Source organism: Beta vulgaris, chromosome 6 (assembly GCF_026745355.1).
Source record: "Beta vulgaris subsp. vulgaris cultivar EL10 chromosome 6, EL10.2, whole genome shotgun sequence".
Classification (NCBI taxonomy): domain Eukaryota; kingdom Viridiplantae; phylum Streptophyta; class Magnoliopsida; order Caryophyllales; family Amaranthaceae; genus Beta; species Beta vulgaris.
This window is the reverse complement of record NC_079207.1, coordinates 24,617,674-24,637,473: the sequence shown is the minus strand read 5'-3', so window position 1 is coordinate 24,637,473 and position 19,800 is coordinate 24,617,674. Positions and strand designations below refer to the sequence as shown.

At 35.9% G+C, this 19,800-nt stretch overlaps 1 protein-coding gene and 1 long non-coding RNA gene across 4 annotated transcripts; both read left to right on the top strand.

The window, feature by feature from the left end:
• Nucleotides 1-5,970: 5,970 nt before the first annotated feature.
• On the top strand, nt 5,971-8,730 carry LOC125499082 (sirohydrochlorin ferrochelatase, chloroplastic-like). 3 transcript variants are annotated; one of them, XM_048647527.2, is made up of 6 exons: nt 5,971-6,130; nt 6,232-6,365; nt 7,558-7,607; nt 7,744-7,961; nt 8,083-8,144; nt 8,459-8,730. In XM_048647527.2, the coding sequence occupies exons 3-6, from the start codon at nt 7,597-7,599 to the stop codon at nt 8,564-8,566; spliced, it is 399 nt and encodes a 132-aa protein (XP_048503484.1). In that variant the 5' UTR covers nt 5,971-6,130; nt 6,232-6,365; nt 7,558-7,596; the 3' UTR covers nt 8,567-8,730. The 3 variants fall into 3 exon arrangements, 2 of the variants coding, with proteins under 2 accessions (XP_048503484.1, XP_048503483.1); XM_048647526.2 differs by having other exon boundaries at nt 7,558-7,643; XR_008969942.1 differs by lacking the exon at nt 8,083-8,144.
• Nucleotides 8,731-12,982: 4,252 nt separating this feature from the next.
• LOC125498326 (uncharacterized) lies at nt 12,983-16,164 on the top strand. Its single transcript, XR_007275244.2, has 4 exons — nt 12,983-13,386; nt 13,824-14,784; nt 15,153-15,221; nt 15,963-16,164. It is a non-coding gene; the product is annotated as an uncharacterized LOC125498326 (long non-coding RNA).
• The last annotated feature ends 3,636 nt before the right edge of the window (nt 16,165-19,800 follow it).

Genomic DNA, 19,800 nt, shown 5'->3' with positions numbered 1-19,800 from the left:
TGGGTAATTTACCCACTAGGTCAACCAAGTTTTATCCAGTTTGGACCCTGTTGTCGACGCTATCTTTTTTTCCATTGGGCTGGTGAACTGCCATTTTCTAGTTATTAGTTCACAACATAGTAGAGTAAACTTGAACATTTTCATGGCTGGTGCTGGTCTGCTGGATATATATTTTAGTACTTATTACTTTATAATGATATTGGATGTGTGACATTTGGTCTCACTGATTTACACACACTGGATTAGACATTTGATTTATCCCTGGTGGTTGATGTGCAAAGTTTGTTATGTTCTTGTTAAGAGACAATTGATCCTGATTAAATTACAATGCGGTGATTACTTTTTAGGTGTTTTCACCCACAGATGTCTGCCTTTTGGTTCCCGTGTTTATTGCTTTTCTAGATTAAAAAGTATAGATTAGTATCTTCAAAACCTTAATATATGTAGAAAGTTAATGTTCTAACATCAATTTTAGGCTTTTGGCCATTTCTCATGCATGGATGTTGGAGGTTCTCCGTTCTAGTGTTTCATTAGAGGTGTCATGTCTTTGGAGTTGATCCTGTACATCATCATGCATTAGTTGTTTAATGGTGAATTCTCATCAGATTCAGATCTGCACAATTGACTATCGGCTCCTAGGCAAAATCAGTATTGTCTCAACAGTTTTGAACAGTCAAGTTTGATAACGATGATCAGTTATTTCTCAAAAATCATGTAAATTTGCAATGCGAAATAGGGCTTATAAGTTTGGGATGGCAGGTCAACTGCTATACAACTCAGCTTGACTAGCTTATTTTAGAGAGCTACATGAACTCTGTGATGAACAACATAATGTATCACCTTCCTATTGAATTCCATTTTGCAGTTTAAGCTACTTGTTTATAGTAGGTGCTCCTAAACATATCACATGCACCTGCTTACCTTCCTATTGAATTTCTTTTTGCAGTTTATAGGTTGTGGTCCTCAGCGACTCTGAGATCAGAGAGCCAATTTATCTGCCCTTGGCAATGTAAGATGATTGTACCACTATTCTTAACAGTGCCAAACTACATGATGAGTGGAGGAATGTGAGATCAAAGAGCATTCTTAATGCACTTTGCTATTGGAGTTGCTTTCTAATCTTAATGCACTTTACTGCATTTTGATATTGTTATATTAGCTTTGCCGAATAAGTCAACATTATTTCGTTGAGCTGCAGCCTTGGTGTTCATTTTTGCCCTTGTTTAGCAAAATTATATACTTTGATATTTCTATGAGCACTCTGATGTTGTATTTTAATGACCCAGATCTTTAGTTTGGTGCATGGGATTCCAGAAAATTCGATGTCCTTATAACATTTAAGGAATATGTTCTTATGGATATATTAGTTTACCTTAATTGTTATTTATTTGTACTATATCTTGTATTTATGAACAAAAATATTAGAAATGAAACTTTTATCTACAAGTAAATGATTGTCCATCAATTTAGGATAAAAAAAGCAAAAAAAAAAAAAAAATTTAATTTTTAGGGGCTCAAATGCTCCGGTTGTATCTTAAAAACCGGAGCATTTGTGTTACAATACGGAGCATTTGTGGCCTAAAAAACCGAAGCATTTGAGGTTTTTTCTACTAGTGTATGACATACCACTCATGGGAAATGACATACCAATACTTGAGTCAGTCAAGGAATGATTGAAAAGTTGTTCCTCTATGAAGGACCTTGGGGAAGCTGAGTACATACTCGGAATTAAAATGCTTCGAGATAGGTCTCGAAGGATGATTGGGTTAAGTCAAGAAGCTTATATTGATAAGGTTCTTGCAAGGTTCAACATGGAAAACTCGAAGAGAGGTTTTGTTTCCATGTCACATGGCATATCGCTTAGCAAGAGTCGATATCCGACTGAGTCTGATGAGTTAAAGCGAATGAGTAGCGTTCCTTATGCTTCGGCTATAGGATATATCATGTATGCCATGATAAGTACTCGACCAAATGTTGCATATGCCTTAAGCATGTGTAGCAGGTTCTAAGAAAATCCAGGAGAAGCATACTAGACTGCAGCTAAGAGCATCCTGAAGTACTTGTGGAGGACTAAAGGCATGTTGTTAGTCTATGGGGGACAAAGTGAGTTGGCTGTTGAAGGCTATGCTGATGCAAGCTTTCAAACCAAAAGAGATGATTACCGCTCTCAGTCAGGGTACGTCTTTCGTCTAAATGGAAGAGCAGTGAGCTGAAAGAGCTTAAAGCAAAGCACTGTAGCAGACTCTACGACAAAATCAGAATATTTGGCAGCTGTTGAAGTAGCAAAGGAAGCAGTTTGGATAAAGAAGTTCTTGATAAAGCTAGATATTGTACCTAGTGCTCTCAAAAGAATTGAGTTATTCTGTGACAACAATGGTGCTATTGTGCAAGCAAAAGAACCAAGATCACATAACAAGTCCAAACACGTGATGAGGAAATTTCACCCCATTCGAGAGATAGTTGACAGGAAGGATATCAAGATCTGCAAAGTTCATATGTGTGAGAACGTGGCTGATTCGCTAACTAAACCACTACCTCAACCCTAGCATGAGTGTCACGCTAGGGATATAGGCTTGAAGCAAATGTTAGAGTGGCTTTAGATTGTACAGGTTTAGAGAAACTTGTTACAATGTAAAGATATGATTTTGCTATTTATGTTTATGAGAATAAATTTTATCTTATTTAATTATTGGTTTGGTATTAAATAAAATGCCCAAAATATATCTTGAATTCTATGGTTTTGTCAAATATGTGATTTGATGAATGAAACACCTTAATTGAACAGAATTCATAGAATATTGAAGTTCCTAACTTAAGTCATTAAACTGGACATAAATGACTTGTTAAAAGGATTAGCATATAAGATTGATTAATAGCGTTGTTTCATGGGCTATGGTAACATGGAGATGTTTAATCAATCATATCGATATGTATAGTTGATATATAATCGAACAAGACCTATCTACTACAAAAAAAGAGCAAAGATAACACCCTTAAATTAACTCTTATTTTAGCAACTGTTATGTAAAATCTAAATTTAACATTTTAACTGAAGAACTGTTATCTTAACTTGTATTGACAATATATCACTTAACAATTATCTTAATGTGTGTTATCTTTGCTATAAAATTAGTATGCGGTGTTTTATTATTATTTTTTTTATAGGAATGGGGTGCTATTTATTATTAATAATAAAAAAAAGTTGTCAAAATAGTTATATAAAAAAAACCGTTTATTTGGCTAGAAATTAGGAACGCTTTAAACCCTTAAAACATAAAATAGAAACCCCTTAAAAACATAAAATAGAAACCGTAAAACCTTTTTCTTCATTTTGCAATTGTTGTAACTGAACTCAGTGACTCAACGCCTCACTCAAACCTCCGAATTCCACCTCCAGTTTCCGTCTCCGGCCCTCAGTTAGGGTATAAAAGAGATGCAGGCTTGAACTCTGTTGAATTTGATTTAGAGTCATTGTTATTTCCTTGGCATATGCTAACATCCGTGGATGATGACCTTTTAATCATGAATAAAAGGTAAGCTGTCCTCTTATGACATCTTTAGCAATATGACCTTGTGAACAACTTCAAAGGGTTTGAACATCACTTTTATATCTGTCATGTCATGAGTCAGTGTTAAAGTTGTGTGAATTAAGGTGATGTTTTGGAGTCTTAGTCTGATGAAACTGATGAAACTGATGAAAGATTTTGTGTTTAACTTTAATTTTTTTTTTTCTACGAAAATTGGGTGGCCTGCTGATGCTCTTAGTCTGATCAAAGTGATATTCTGTTTTATCTATTCCATGTGATTATGTACTTTCGGGTTTTACTATTACCACCACTAGAGCAATATAGGATGGTATTGACACTTGATAGTTGCTCAAGAATAGCATGCTAAAGGGGTGGGAGTCCACAAGTGGTTGATCGTCACTGATAGAGCGGTTTCTAGAAGTAGTGTATTCACCTCTTGGCTTATTATTAGTAATGCAACACCACTATTACAAAATATATAATTTCATCCTACTATAAAGTGTAAGGTTTACTTGTCCAGCTAAGTTGGTGATTTAGCTCTAGGGTCACAGGATTTATGTCCCTTACTGTTCATTGGAATTAAAAAGAAAGCAGTGTGCTAAGTATCTTCTCCACCTAAAACCGAAATGCTTCTTTAGCACGTACCATCAAAAAGATATCAAGAAGACTTAAATGAATCCGGAAATTAAATGGAATGAAATAGAGGTATATGACTTTCATTTTATTATTTTGATACACAAAAATATTCTTCATTGTCTATATTAAAGTATTTCTGATTTCTTGTGTATAGTGGCTTCGCCAACCGCTTGGTACGCTAGATTGTGGATATTATGTGTGTCGCTACATGCTTGAGACGGTATGATTGAGACGACTAGTTATTCCAGATAAGCTACTTGAACATTAGTTATAATTTGGCTTTTTTAATTTCTATATGATTACGAATCTTTCAGACTGTAGATTTGTATCTATATTATATTAGAGAAATGAAGAGTAATTTGGGTAAATTATTTGAAAACACTTGATTATTATTTTATATATGAATGATCTTGCTACAACTATGATAAAAAGAGTTCTGAAAATTAAGCATTGTTTAAAGTAGATTTCCTCAGGAAAGCAAGCAACAAAAGCATTGCTAGCTAATATACCAAGAAAGAAGATGTTAGACTTTGCGTCATGCCATTAAAGCCATGAAGAAGAGCTTTCTCGAGATACTGGGTCAGTGTTTTTTCTGAAGTCCCTTATGGTCGTATGACCTAAAACAATTGTGTGCACCAATTAGGACTCATCGGGCTTGCATACTTTTGTTTTAGTCTCAATAGTTAATAACTACTCCCACTTCAATCTTTGGGGAAAAATAAACATTCATCTTCTTATTTGTTTCCTTTTAATTTGTGCATGATTAATTATAAAGTTTAATTACTTTTCAAGTTTTTATATATGAATACTTATTTTGTAATTACCTTGCTTTATTGTAGTACTATCAAGGCATTGGTCCAACATATTCTCAGGAGAAAATTGATGAATTGAGGGAGTTGTGAATTACATATGCTGAAGACCAACACGAAACATAAATGAGTTCTAACTTTTCGCCTAATTTTTTTGACCTTTATCCACTTTTGGACATACATTATATTTTTTGGATTTGGATATTGATATCATGTGGATGTGGCTATAGGCTAGATTTGATCTTGTTTATGATTTAGATTAATATTGATATGTATATATAGTAGTTTTTTTTTTAAGTTTAGGATTATGAATATTAGTTGAATTATTTTGTGAAATAAAGAATTTTGAAAGTTTGGAATATCATATTTAATTTATTGGTTGTAAGATCATATGGGTTGAGTATTAATTATACAACAGGTACAGGTGCTGTATAAAAAAAAAACAATTTGTACTATACGACATTATTGTGCCGCGTGCTGCAACGCCGACTGCTAATATATGCATGAAATGATAAATTTGATTTTTTTTAAAAACATATATATCATAGATAATAGTTATAGGTTATATATGTTATATATATATATATATATTATAAGAAAGCATAACAGTTATTCAAGATAAGTGTTAAATTTTCCTTCTCTTAATTTGTCATATAAATAGCAAACATAGCACTTGTTTACAAAATATGTTATCTAGCGGCATAACGTGTATTATAAATGACTACTATCTTTTCTCTGGCAAACATAACACTTTCTTCAGGTGTTATGTTTAATTTACATTACATTGACTTGGATAACACCACAACAAGAATGCGCGCTTTTAGCATCTGACTTTACCGTCCGGCCCAATCAGATGCAAATTAGCGTCCGTTTTTATAAAAGTAGTGTCCGTTTTTGGACGGACGCTAATTAGCATCCGCTTTTATAGAATTAGCGTCCGACTTTTAAACGGACGGTAATTACCGTCCGTTGTACAAATTTACCGTCTACCTTAACGGACGGTATTCAATGGTCATCAACAAAAATCACGACCCACTTATTTCCAACCCTATCTCTAAGTTCTTATCTATTTTTTTTCTCTCTCACCATTCTGCTTATGTTTTCGTCGGCGGCACCTTACGATCTCACTGAAGGCGATCTTCTTGTTGTCTTTGCCCAGTACGAAATCATCTGTTTCAATTTTTTTCGTTAATTTATCTGTTTCGTCAAATTTTCAATTCGTTTAGTAATTTATTGTTTTTTGATTGAATTCTTTGAAGATATGGCGAAAGTCCAAAGGTTTTGCATTTGTGGCGTATGAGGATCAAAGAAGCACAACTCTAGCCCGCACTTTCTCTGATTTGAAGGAGGTTCGATCGATTTCTGAGCCAATGTCGCAGGTTTTCGTTTTAGGGTTAGTGATTTTTTTGGGTTTTTTATGTGGGTTGTTTCAGATCTAGTTTCTTTTTGCTAATTTCTCAATTCTCCTTCAAAACCCCATATTTATCCTCTCTTTTTTCTATTTGTAATTTCGAATCCTTATTTTTTCGTATGTTTTTTTTCGTTTTCTCATTGAAAAAGAAAACCGTCGTCAATGTAGAGGAATTGAACTTATTGCGTCAGAAAATTTCACATATTTTGCAGTAATTCAAGCTTTAGGAAGTCCTTTAACCAACAAATACTCAGAGGGTATGCCCGGAAATCGTTATTTAATGAACACATTGATCAAGGAGCACTTGAATGTTACAGATTAAACCTAGAAAATGGGGTGTAGTCCAGCAAATATTGCTGTATATACAGCAGTTTTAAACCCACATGATAGAATTATGGGGTTAGATCTTCCATTAGGTGGACATTTAACTCATGGGTATATTGATTATGATAAGCTTGAGGAGAAAGCTTTGGACTTTATGGGGTTAGATCTTCCATCAGGTGTTTCACAAATCGGTGTATACTTCTTACTAGGAATGGCTTCATGATGATGTGTTATGTTTTAGGTGCTCATTGAAACAATATTTCTGTGACTGAAGCAATAAGATTTTGGGTCCATTCTTTTCTTTTTTTTTGGGGGAAGGGGGTTGGTGGGGGTGGCCGGGTGGGTGGGTTTGACCGTGGAATGGAACTATCGTCGTGTCCTGTCCAATTTCTTGTTTACATTGACTTGCGTATCCTTTTGGTGTTTTTTGCGATTGATGAACTGCATAGTGGACTGTGGATTGAATTGATCTTTGATCTCTTACCTGCTGAGTTAAAAAAATATTGGAGTTAATGATATGCTATATTTTGCTTTATCATATTCTTCTTCTCATTCTGATTTGTGGTGATTTTTGTGCTCTAATCACTGCCACTTGGTTATCTAAATTTGAATGTTCTGATTGATGCGGTTGGTGTCTTTGAGTAAATTGGATGTGACACCTTGGTATTTACTAGGTTTAAGAGGATAGTTGCCTCATTCCCATTGAACTTAGGGTTGGTATTGAACTAATTAATTTGATCCTGTTGAGCTTGTACCAGAATTTTGTTTTGTTGGCTGGCTAAATAGTGTTTGGCCTCTCTTCTAGGGAGTTATGTAAGTTTGATGTTATACATTCTTTTTCTCTTCCCAGCTGATGAATAAATGATAAGCAGGATTAACAGCAGCTTAAATGTCGTTAAGGTATTTATCCTGTAACCAGTGGGTTCACCTTCAAAAGTATTAAATTTTGAGACACTTTAACATAGCCACTCTTCATTTCCTATCCAAATAATTTCACTTTCTTATCACCTTGTTTTATTTCTTCTGTGGTGGTCAGCCCGGTGTCTTTACCAACAGCAAAAGGAAGTCGTACAGAAGTTGCACCTCGAATTTTTAAACCACCAAAAAGTATTCAACTTAAGCGCCTGTCACCAAGCTTGTGCTTTCCTATGGATCAGAAAAGCGTGCATGAGGGTGCCTTTGGTGTGGGTCAGAAGGATGGTGTGATTATCGTGGATCACGGATCTCGCCGGAAAGAGTCTAATATCTTACTGAGTAATGCTTCTATGTTTTTTTTTTTTCTTTGTACATGTATCCTTTGAAAGGGGGGGGGGTATTGTTGCAACTATTTTTATACTCTAGTTATTATATAAGTGTGCTTACTCATATACTGCAGATGAATTTGTGCTAATGTTTAAAAGCAGAACTGGATACCCCATTGTTGAGCCTGCTCATATGGTAATTACCTTGTTAATTATTACATTGTAATGCTATTTATTTTGCAAATGGAGATGAAATTGTTGAGTGGACTTGGCAGCTAACATCTCATTAGCTTTCTAGTGTGTTGAGGAATATGGCGGACTGATACTTGGTCATCACTTAGAACTTTCAATGAAATTCGCTATTCATTTATGTCTACACCCAAACTTTAGAATTAAGTTTGCTTGTTAATTGTACATGCATTTCTATATTCTAATTCTGGTACTTTGCTGTTTTACACTGAGCTTGTCATCTTGATTCCTAACCATGTTTTGTCTTTTCTCATTGTTCAGGAATTGGCAGATCCATCTATAAAAGATGCTTTTGATTTGTGTGTCCAGCAAGGGGCAAATCGTGTTATCATAAGCCCATTTGTTCCAGATTTTTGTTGCGGAGTTTAAACTAGTGTACATGTAATTATATGAGATTTGTATTAGATTTTGTTCTAAGTATACTAGAATTTAGTTCTCAAATTATTTTTTCACTTGTATCTACATTTATTATCAATAATAATTAAATTGATTAATTTGTTTGCCTTAATAAAAGAAGTATTGTATTTGCATTATTTCATATCTTACTAATATCAATTAATTAAAAGAAAAAAGCTTTCAAGAGTAGGGTCTGTGAAACGGTTGCTTCCTTCTTCTTTGAGTTGAATATGGACTTTCAAGTAGTATTTCAGATGGGAGTACAAAGAAGTAAAAAAACAGGCTGCGCTTGAAAACGGTCGCTAATTAGCGACTGCCAAGGCAATTAGCGACCGCCTAGGCAGTCGCTAATTAGCGACTGTTGATGACGGTCGCTAATTAGCGACTGCCCAGGCGGTCGCTAATTGGCGTCTGCGGTGGGCGGTTGCTAAGTAGCGACTTCCAAGGAAGCGGTCGCTAAATGCAAAACATCGGACGCTAAATTTTTAGCGTCCACTTTGCGGACGCTATTTGGAACATTAGCGACCAAGGGTTTTGCATCAGCCGTTTAGCGTCCGTCGGCGGACGCTAATATGTTTAGCGTCCGATTCCGTGTTTTTAGCGTCTGATTTTTGCGGACGCTAAAGGCTGACATTCTTGTTGTGCACCTCAAAACTGTTATGTAAAGCCTTATTTAACACTTATCTTTGCGCTTTTTTGCAGCTATTTAGAAATTTTATATCTTCAAAATTATATTAGTAGATTTCTAAGACACGAGTGGGACACTACTGGGACACTACTTAGCCTAATGATTGGTATAACTTTGATACTGTCAAATGTCATGCCGTAAAAGGGGACTACAAAGGCAGCATTCGGGTTGTGCTAAAAGTTGAATGCGTGGAGTATTGGTTGCCACAAGATTGAAAAGGTCCTCCTATATGAGATAAGATAGGTGTCTTGGCCCCGTGAAGAGTGAAAATTGAAAAATGCATGGTCGTGCTCAAATGGATCATTTGATGATCATTTGTTTGTCAATTCGAACTCGAATTTCAAGGATTAATTTGAATACTAGTATGGATGATATAGAAATATGATCATACTATCAAATTAAGACACTAAGAGACTTGAGGAATTAAAACATTGCACACTCGTCTCGGACAAGTGGGAGATTGAAGGAATTATGTCCTCGACCTTATTGCAATTACTAATTATAATATGGATCGTATTATGGAGATAATAAATTCATTATATTGGGTCGTCTATACGTCTTGCTAGAGAATGCTATAGAACTTCGTGTTAGGAAATTATAAGTCCGAAGCCCAATATAATGGATCATATTAGGTCAGACATAAAACCTTGGATCAACAAAAGAAAACCTAGAGCTCAAAAGAGGCCCTAGGGTGGCCGGTCAAGAGGAGGAGAGAGGAGAAGATATTCATAACCTTAATATGCTTATATATTTAGTTAGACAATCATAAGAATATTATTAGATCACTCTTATTATTCTTCTGTCTCATATTCTTTCTAAAAGTCACAGAAGTCCATTAAAGAAGAAGAAGAATTTCTTCCTTCCAACTAGCATTGGTGGAGTGTTGATCTGGGTTGGTGGACCAAGTAGAGGAATCACAGTTGCGGTTCTTTCGCCGGGTTATAACAAGCTTTGTGGAATTCACGCTTCAAAGGTTAATTCTAAACTATTATGTTATCCTGTTTTAAGTACTTATGAAATAGATTCATGAAATTCTGTTTATAGTACTTAAAATCCTACATTATTATCATAGATTATTATAATAACAAATGAAATTATTTCTTATCTGGGCATAGTCCGGGCTTAATAACTTGTTCTTGTTTATTTGTTGCTGCAATTTGATTCTTAATGTTGTATAAGTACACACTATTCACTCTATTTGGACCTATTGCTGGCAGTATGCATAAGCAATAGTTATTTTCTTATTGTGGTGCCTTTGAAATTATTGGTTGAAAATAAAATGTGGAAGATATTATGTGTTGTAATATTGTGGTTAGAGTGAAGTAAACGTCGATTTTTTTATGTGACAGGATAGGTTAAAATGTTATAATCAACCTTGGACTTTAATCACATTCTAGAAGAAGTGCTCTCAAAATTTCTATAGAAACTAAGAATATTAGCATATAGGTAGTATAGTTTTCTAATACTTTCTTGTTTGTAAAGCGACAAATTTCCAACATATACTCCAAGAACTCTGCTGACATCTTACTATTACTATATTTTGCTGTTAGTTTTTTGGCTGATGGTGTCTGTCGCTGCTGCTAATTTGGTGATCCTGATTTGGTGGTGCTGTTGTACTATTGCATGTGTTGCTATTCTGATGTCATACGGTTCTGCTGTTCTGTTGTATTGTTCTGCTTCTAGTGTTGATTGGTCTACTTGTTTGCTTCAGCAGACATGCACTTTGTTGTGTTATCTATAGCAGTTTGTTATACTATGTTAGACCAATGTTGACTTGGTTTCACTTTGTTAGTTTCGTAATTTTATTCGTTTATATTAGTTTTGGGCTTGCAGCTTGCTGTAAAGCCTAGGGAGTTTTATTTAGTTGACACTTTACAAACAATTCGTTCGCTTTTGATTACTAATATTACGTAGGGTTGATAAATCTTCAATTACCAGGAAATTTGTTTGTTTACTTCTTCAATTTTACCATGGTTACTTCATATAGGTTGTCGTGTTTGAAAATGTATGAAATAATATTATTTTCGATGTAGCTAAACACTTTTCATCATAGTCTCAAATTGAATCTAAATATCATTATTTGAAAAATAAGATTTTGCTACTAATTACTTTTTGAGTGAAATTTATATGGTTGCCTCGAAATATATGTGATTTTAGAAGCAACATTTTATATTAACTCTAATTATATTGTGAGGAAAAATAAATCGTTGTCCCTAAATCTATGTGGTTGTAAGAATAGTGCCCTGAATGATGCCTCAGCTTGAAGGTATTTGCTAGAATGCGTGAAGAAGGCCGGAATGACATAAGGCTGACTTTGAATGCACATATCTCTCAATCTATAAATGATTTTGATGTGATCCAAATTGGAGGTGATAGTTTGTTCCAAGAAATTTCCAACGATAGGTCTTATGCCCAATTCTGCTAAGAAACGAAAAAGTTATGATCGTTTTACGAAGAGCCGACGAGAGCTGACCGCGACTCGCGCCCAGCACCGCGACTCGCGGCCAGCACCGTGACTCGTGGCCAATTCCGCGACTCGCGGTTTTGTGGATAAGTTGCGACGCGTATTTTCATTAATTGTTATTAGACGGGTTAAATTTTCGATTAACCCTAGGTCGTTTATTCGACTAAGATAGTCTATATAACATATGTAACTTTGTATTCCTCTCATCATCATCAATAAAATATTCTCTCTCTCCTGCCGTGGATGTAGCCAAATTGGTGAACCACGTAATTCTGTTGTCTGTTTTTATTGCCTTTGAATTCGTTATTTGTTTCTCTCTCACATCCGTTGTAACAAATTGGTATCAAAAGCTTTGGTGTTCGATCTGTGTGAGAAAGATGTCTAGGATGAATGTCAAAATTGATAAATTTACTGGGAGGAATAGTTTTAGTCTGTGGCAAATCAAGATGCGAGCTTTACTGAAGCAAAGAAGGCAACGGATTCAGTTACCGCTGAGATGGAAATTCTGGAGGAAAAGGCGCATTCAACAATTATGTTGTGTCTGTCTGACGACATAATTACGGAAGTTGCGGAGCAGGAAACTGCTGATGGTCTGTGGTTGCAGTTAGAGAGTTTATACATGACGAAATCTCTAACCAATAAGTTGCTCTTGAAGCAACGTCTATTCAGCCTGCGTATGCAGGAAGGTACGTCTCTAAGAGATCACTTAGATAAATTAAACACTATCTTGCTAGATCTGCGAAATATTGATGTTAAAGTATATGATGAGGATGCTGCTTTAATATTGTTGGTATCTTTGCCTGTATCATATGAGAATTTTGTGGATTCTTTTATTGTTGGGAAAGATAGTCTGTCGTTAGAAGAAGTGAGATATGCTCTCCATACTAGAGAGGTCCGTCATCAGGCTTCTGGTTCTAGTACGGAGAATCAGGCATCTGGATTAGTAGTCACTGGAGGAAAGGGACAAAAGAAATTGGTAAAAGAAGACGAACTTTAAAAATTCAAATTCTAAGGGTCCTAAAATTACTGATATCTGTAATTACTGTAAGGAGAAGGGACACTGGAAAAATGAATGTCCTAAGAAGAAGAAGCAGCAGGACAAGAATGAAGGTTCTGTTGCTCTAGCAGAAATTGGAGGTGATTCTGAGGAAGATCTGGCCCTAGTAGTTAATAGCCAGTCACATTGTAGATATATGTAGGTTCTTGATTCAGGGGCGTCGTATCATATTAGTTCATGTAGGGAGTGGTTTTCGACTTACAAGCAGATAGATGGAGGCAATGTTTCTCACAACGAGAATCCGCCTTTTTAGCGTCTGAATTTAGCGTCCGACGATATAAGCGGACGGTAAATTAAAAATTAGCGTCCGGTAAACGACAGATGCAAATTAGCGTCCGCTTTTTGAGATTTAGCATCCGTTATTTTAAACTGACGCTAATTAGCGTCCGTCTAGTTATAATACCGTCCGAGGGACGGACGCTAAATAAGAGGTATATAAAAAAAAAAACGTCCAGTCGACCTTATTCTCATCAACCCTAACCCACGCCTCTCTCTCTTCCTCACTCTCATCTCACGTTTCTCTCTCTTCCTCACTCTTATCTCACATTTTCGTTCTCTCTTTCTTTCATATCTCACGAAATAAGGTATTCCTACTAGATTTAACTAATAAATTTGTTTCTTTTTTTTAGTTTTGATTGTTGATTATGTAGTTTATTTTCTCGATTTTCTTTGTTTTTTTAATTTCGGCTAATTGGTTTTATTTTTTTGGGCATGAATTTTCGTATTTTATGGAAATCAGTTGTTCGTTTTTTTTTTCGTTCTTCGCTTTTTAGGAATCAATCTGTATAGTTTATTTTTAAATCAATTTAGGGGTGGGTTTAGAGTGTTTAATCAGGGGCATATGATACCTATCTGCTTAATCATGTTTTTAATATTGCCCCTATTAAGGAGGGAAGAGATGCATACAGTGTAGGTTCATTAGAGTGTTTACTTCAATGTTGTACGACATCTCATGCGTGTCCATTTCACTCTGAATTTAATACGAACACTGGATCTGATTTTCTATTTCGTGCTTATGCAGTTGCTGGCAATAATCTTACCTGTAGTTGGCTTTGGAATATTCCTCTGGTGGGCAGGAAGAGACATAATTCAAGATTCTGTAAGATTTCATAAACTTCCTTACTTTGAGGCCTTTTATTTTGGTAAATGGAAATTATATTACCAAGATATAATACAGTGAGTTGAAAGTTGAAACCATACAGCTAACAAAACAACCACTATAGATGGAAGCATCTTATTCTAGAAAACCCTTCAAGGAAGGCTTCCCTTGATAAGTTTGATCATGTGTATTTAAACTTTTTAAAAAACCATCAAAGTCCCTCTCCCATGACATGAAGTCTTTTTAACACCAACGCATCTACTGATCTACAGAGGACCATATGTTGGAGTTGTCATCCTGATTACTACTCCTAAAAGCACCTGATGTTCCTTTCTTTCTAGATGCAATACACTGTAATCATCAACCCCATTCTGGAAACATGTTGGACAGACTTGGAAGTACAGTGGCAAGCATAAGAAATCTCTAAATTTGAATCTGTCGGATTCTCTGTGGAAGACAAAGGTTCCTTTCCAAACCTCAGGGAAGCAGCTGCATCTAAAAAACAAATCGTTTATAGACACTTATGCTTTTGGTATAATAATTAATACCCATTACTTTTTGCCAATCAAACAAATTGTTAGAAAATACACTTTAATGAACACCCTAATTTAGGGGGATATGGGTTTGGGCTTGGGTGGAAAGAGATGGATAATGCATGTATGTATGTCTTTTATCTATGCATATTCCTTTGGACCTACACTTTTACAGGTATGTGATAAATTTTATAGTCTTGCTGACTTAAGATATGTTGCCAATTATATTTTTTCTTAATTCTCAATGAACCTTGTCTTAGACTCAATTTTGCTCAGGTTTATCGTGGAATTTTTATACTCTTAGATCTGCTGGACACCTTGGTCAAGAAGCATGTTTGGCTCAAGTAGCCGTAAGTATTTTCTTACCTTTCTGGTTTCCAAGATTCTATTTTCCGTAAAATATGGCCTAAAATTTTGTAGTTTTTCTATTGTTGTTGGAATATCTTTTTTTACACAATATTTGGATTATAAAACAAGTTGATTGACTGTGTGTAACCTTGACTTAATGCAGGTAGTCTTTTTTTCTGTTACTGGTGTCTTTTAGTGTTTGGAAATCGACACACATTGTTTCTTGTCTCTTAGAGCAGCATGTCTATAGTATATAAAGCATATCACTAGCATGTTATTTACTTGCATTGTTCCCAAAATGCATGTAATCAATTTCATTAAGTGGTGCATAGATTATGTTAACATCATTCATGTGGATTGTACTATGCAGGGAAGATATTGGAATGAAACTTAGACTTGTGGTCAACTACAGTGGCATGAAAATCAATACAGTTAAAGGGTAAGATTCATCAATTGTTTTTCTTATCTACTAAAGCATGCCTTCCCATTTTTATTGTTAGTATGGAAATCACAATTCTCTTTTAATATAGTTTTGTATTTTGATTGTGGTTTAGGTACCTTTAGTTCAGTGGGAATATAGAGATTTCAATGTGTAGAGTAATATTTATCAATTCTCATTGTTGTCTTTTGGGGAGCGTATGTCAAATATGTCTCTATAAATTTGTTAGATTGGACATTTTAGGGCTTGATATGTGGGGCAATTTGACGCTTAAGTAAATTTGCATCAAATGTATGTATCAATTATATTATAGAAGACAACTTTATTGAAATGATCGACATCAAAGTAGCTTGAATTAGTTAAGAAATTGTTACACAGTTATTTCCCGTATGAGCTATATATATAAGTGGATGTGGATCTCTCTATTTTATCCAATGAAGCTGGGCCTGCTGTGCTGCCATATCTCTTACTTGTGATGTGCGGTAACAACACTTTTAAAGTTTGTGAAAACACAATCACACCACTGTCTAAATTTTGGCTGGGTGATGGGTTCGGGTGGGTGATGGGGGGCTAGGTGGTGGGTTAGGCTGGCTCGGGTGGGGTTGGGGAAAAATAGGTTCTAGATTTATTTAGTTAGGGAAAAATAGGTTCTAGATTTATTTAGTTATTCATTTGATTCTTGTTAATAATTATTTTTTTCTGGTTAATTTCATTAATTTCTTTGTTTTTGTTGATTTGCAGGGTTATCAGATTTGCGTTTGAGTTCCAGATTTTTGTTGTGGAGTTTAAAGTTTACATGTAATTATATGAGATTTGTATTAGATTTTGTTCTAAGTATACTAGAATTTAGTTCTAGAATTATTTTTATACTTGTATCTACATTTATTATCAATAATAATTGAATTAATTAATTTGTTTGCCTTGATAAAAGAAGTATGGTATTTGCATAATTTCATATCTTATTACATTTAATATCAATTAATTAAAAGCAAAAAGCTATTACATTTAATACTAGTTAACCACAAAAAAAAAAAAAAAGAAGTGCAATAATGTAATGACTTAGATCGCTAACTAGTTAACCAAAAGCAAAAAAAAAGAAGTGCAATAATGTTGACCAACAGCAGACACTAATTAGCGACTACCAAGGCCAATCAGCGACTGCTTTTCGCGGACGCTAATTAGCGTCTGCCAAGGCGGTCGCTAATTAGTGACTGCTTTTGGCGGTCGCTAATTTCGAGATTTGGAGAGTTAGCGACCAGGTGTTTTGCATCAGCCCTTTAGTGTCCGTTGGCGGACGCTAAACTATTTAGCGTCCGATTCCGCATTTTTAGCGTCTGATTTTGGCGGACGGAAAGGAGTGACATTCTTGTTGTGTCTATGGCCAACAGTGATGCCTGCAAAGTAGTTGGAATAGGCTCTATCAGGGTGAGGACTCATGATGGTACATTATGTACCTTGAATGAAGTTAGGCATGTTCCATTAATGACAAAAAATCTGATATCTTTGAGTCTTCTAGATAGCAAGGGTTTCAGCTTTCAAGGTGAAGGTAGAGTTATGAGTGTGTCTATAAAGGTTCAAAGGTGGTTATGAAAGGTATTTAAGTTGGTACCTTATACATTCTTCAGGGGTATACTGTGACAGGTTCTGCTGCTGTTGCATCATCTGAGATTCACAAGGAGGAGTTTGACCAAGAGCTGGGCACATGGGTGAAAGAGGGATGCAAATTCTGTCAAAAAGGGATCTTACTTCTATGTGGGCACAAGGTGCAGAACCTAGAGTTTTGTGAACATTGTGTGTTTGGGAAGGTTCATCGCAGCAAGTTCCCAAAGGCAGTTCATACAACGAAAGGTACTCTTGATTATATCCATTCTGACTGTTGGGGACCTTCCCGAGTTGCATCTATTGGGGATCACAGGTATTTTGTTTCAATGATTGATGATTATTCAAGAATGACTTGGGTAATTATGATGAAGCATAAAAGTGATGCCTTCAAGAATATCAAGCAATGGAAGGCTTTAGTGGAAAATCAAGTTGAAAAGAAGGTCAAAAGGCTGCGAACTGATAATGATCTGGAGTTATGTTGGTCTGAGTTCGATGAATTCTGCAAAAATGAAGGGATTGCTCGCCATCATACTGTTAGAAACACGCCACAACATAATGGAGTTGCAGAACGCATGAATCAGACATTGTTGGAGAGAGCAAGGTGCATGCTCTCAAATGCTGGGTTCGCTAGGAGATTTTGGGTAGAAGCTGTGAGTACAGCTTGCTATCTGATCACCGTGGACCTCATACAAGTATTGACTACAAAACACCGTATGAGGTATGGTCTGGTAAGCCTGCAGATTATTCTCAGTTGAGAGTTTGTGGTTCTACTGTTTACTATCATGTAAATGAAGGGAAAATTAGAACCTAGAGCTAAGAAGGGAGTATTTGTGGGATTTGGAGAAGGAGTTAAGGGCTATAGAATCTGGCCACCTTATGAAAAACGGGTTATACTTAGTAGAAGTGTAGTATTTGATGAAAATTCTATATTTAACTCTCCTGTGAAGCCTACTATGGTGTCTGTTAGTAGTAATGTTGATAAACAGGTGGAGCTGCAAGTCACTCAGGCTAAGAGTGAATCACAGCACCAAGGTGGAGAAGATCAACATGGTGCTACTGAAGAGTCTTCTAGTCATCAGTCATCTGAAACACATCAACCTAGCATAGCACTTGATAGAGCTAGAAGAGTTGGTGTAGGGCCTCCAAGGAGGTATGGTTTTGAAGACATGGTTGCTGAGGAGGTGGAGGTAGAAAATCATGAGCCGTCCACCTATAAAGAAGCTATTTCTGGAAGTGAGTCCACTTTATGGCTTGCTGCAATGGGAGACGAGATGGAGTCTCTAGATAAGAATCAGACTTGGGAGTTAGTCAAACATCCTAAGGAGAGGAAGATTGTAACATGCAAATGGGTCTTCAAGAAGAAGGAAAGGTCTTCACCAACTGAGGGGGTCAAGTATAAAGCTCGGGTTGTTGCAAGAGGGTTCACACAAAGGGAAGGAGTAGATTATAATGAGATTTTCTCACCTGTAGTCAGACATACTTCCATTAGGGTGCTACTAGCAATAGTTGCACAACAGGATCTTGAACTTGAGCAACTAGATGTCAAAACAGCTTTCCTACATGGGGAGTTGGAAGAAGAGATTTATATGACACAACCAGATGGGTTTCAAGTTCCGGGAAAAGAGGATTATGTTTGCAGATTGAAGAAGTCCTTGTATGGACTAAAGCAGTCTCCTAGGCAGTGGTATAAGCGGTTTGACAGCTACATGATTGAGTTAGGCTACAACATAAGTGAGTATGATTGATGTGTGTATCATAGCAAGCTGGGTGATGGTTCTTTCATATAGCTGGTTATGTATGTAGATGATATGCTTATAGCTGCTAAGGCTAAGTCTGATATTCAGAGGTTGAAGGGTCTTCTCAGTGCTGAGTTTGAGATGAAAGATTTGGGTGCTGCAAAGAAGATTTTGGGGATGGAGATCTATAGGAAAAGAGGTCAGAAGAAACTTTTCTTGTCACAGAAAGGTTATGTTCAGAAGATTCTATCAAGGTTTGGCATGATAACAGCTAAGCCTATTGTAATAGCTCCAATATTCTTTTTAAGTTGTTAGACCCTAAAACTTAATTAGTGGTATGTGGTAATAAGTCTAGGTACTTTTTATGGTCTTGATTGAGCTCATTAAGAGCTTATGATGTGGTTTTATGAAGTTTTAAATACTTGAATGACTTGTTTATGTGTGTAACAAGAATGTATATGTGTTTATGGTATTCTTATTAACTTGGTAATAAGGTTTAAGGACCCTTAGATATGCTACTAAACCTATAAGAGCCATAGTAATAGAATCTACAAAAATAGAGCTGAAGCTTTTATCGGGTAGCATCAAAGTCCTATTTGTGAAGCCTTCTCTACTGAATTTCAAGTCTAAACCAAATGGGCCACGTCTACTTACCTTAGTATGTTAATTAGGAATGAAATCCAGCAATTAGAAACCATTAATAGGTTTCCTATCCATGAGGGTTTCCAATTAAACTCTTTTGGAGCAGCTGATGCAGCAGCTAGCTTAGTAAGCTGCAATAACCCCTTTTTCGTGTCAATCTAACCAAAACCAAGGCATGAATAGGACGCCAACATGCTGTACTTCACTCCCACCTCATGCTTTGCTTGATAAAAACTTAAAACACAGCTGCCCAGAAGCACACACCACACTCTCTCCATCTCGCCAGAACCTGCGTCCCTGCCCCTAGGTGAGTCTCTTCAGTTTTTCTTAATTTTCTCTTCCTTTAAGCTAGGTTTTCTTACATATTATTGTTCTACACTTGAATACCCAGAACCTAAGGCCTTTGTTCGTGCTTTAGAGCCATTAGAAGTTGGTGTTAAAGCCCCTAAGAAGTCAGGTATGCTGCTGGAAAACCTGTCAGCTTCTGTTTGAGTTTTCTCTTAGATTAGTTTAGCTTTAATCTTATTTCCTTACACCATAATGTCTTATTTTGATAGTATTTCAAGATACACCAGTAGTTGGACTAGTTAAGGAGATTT

Coding starts and splice junctions, on each gene's coding strand:
- LOC125499082 (XM_048647526.2), top strand. CDS start 7,597: ATGTCGTTAAGGTATTTATCCTGTAACCAGTGGGTTCACCTTCAAAA. Junction 7,644..7,743: donor CAGTGGGTTCACCTTCAAAA/GTATTAAATTTT, acceptor TGTGGTGGTCAG/CCCGGTGTCTTTACCAACAG. Junction 8,145..8,458: donor TTGTTGAGCCTGCTCATATG/GTAATTACCTTG, acceptor CTCATTGTTCAG/GAATTGGCAGATCCATCTAT.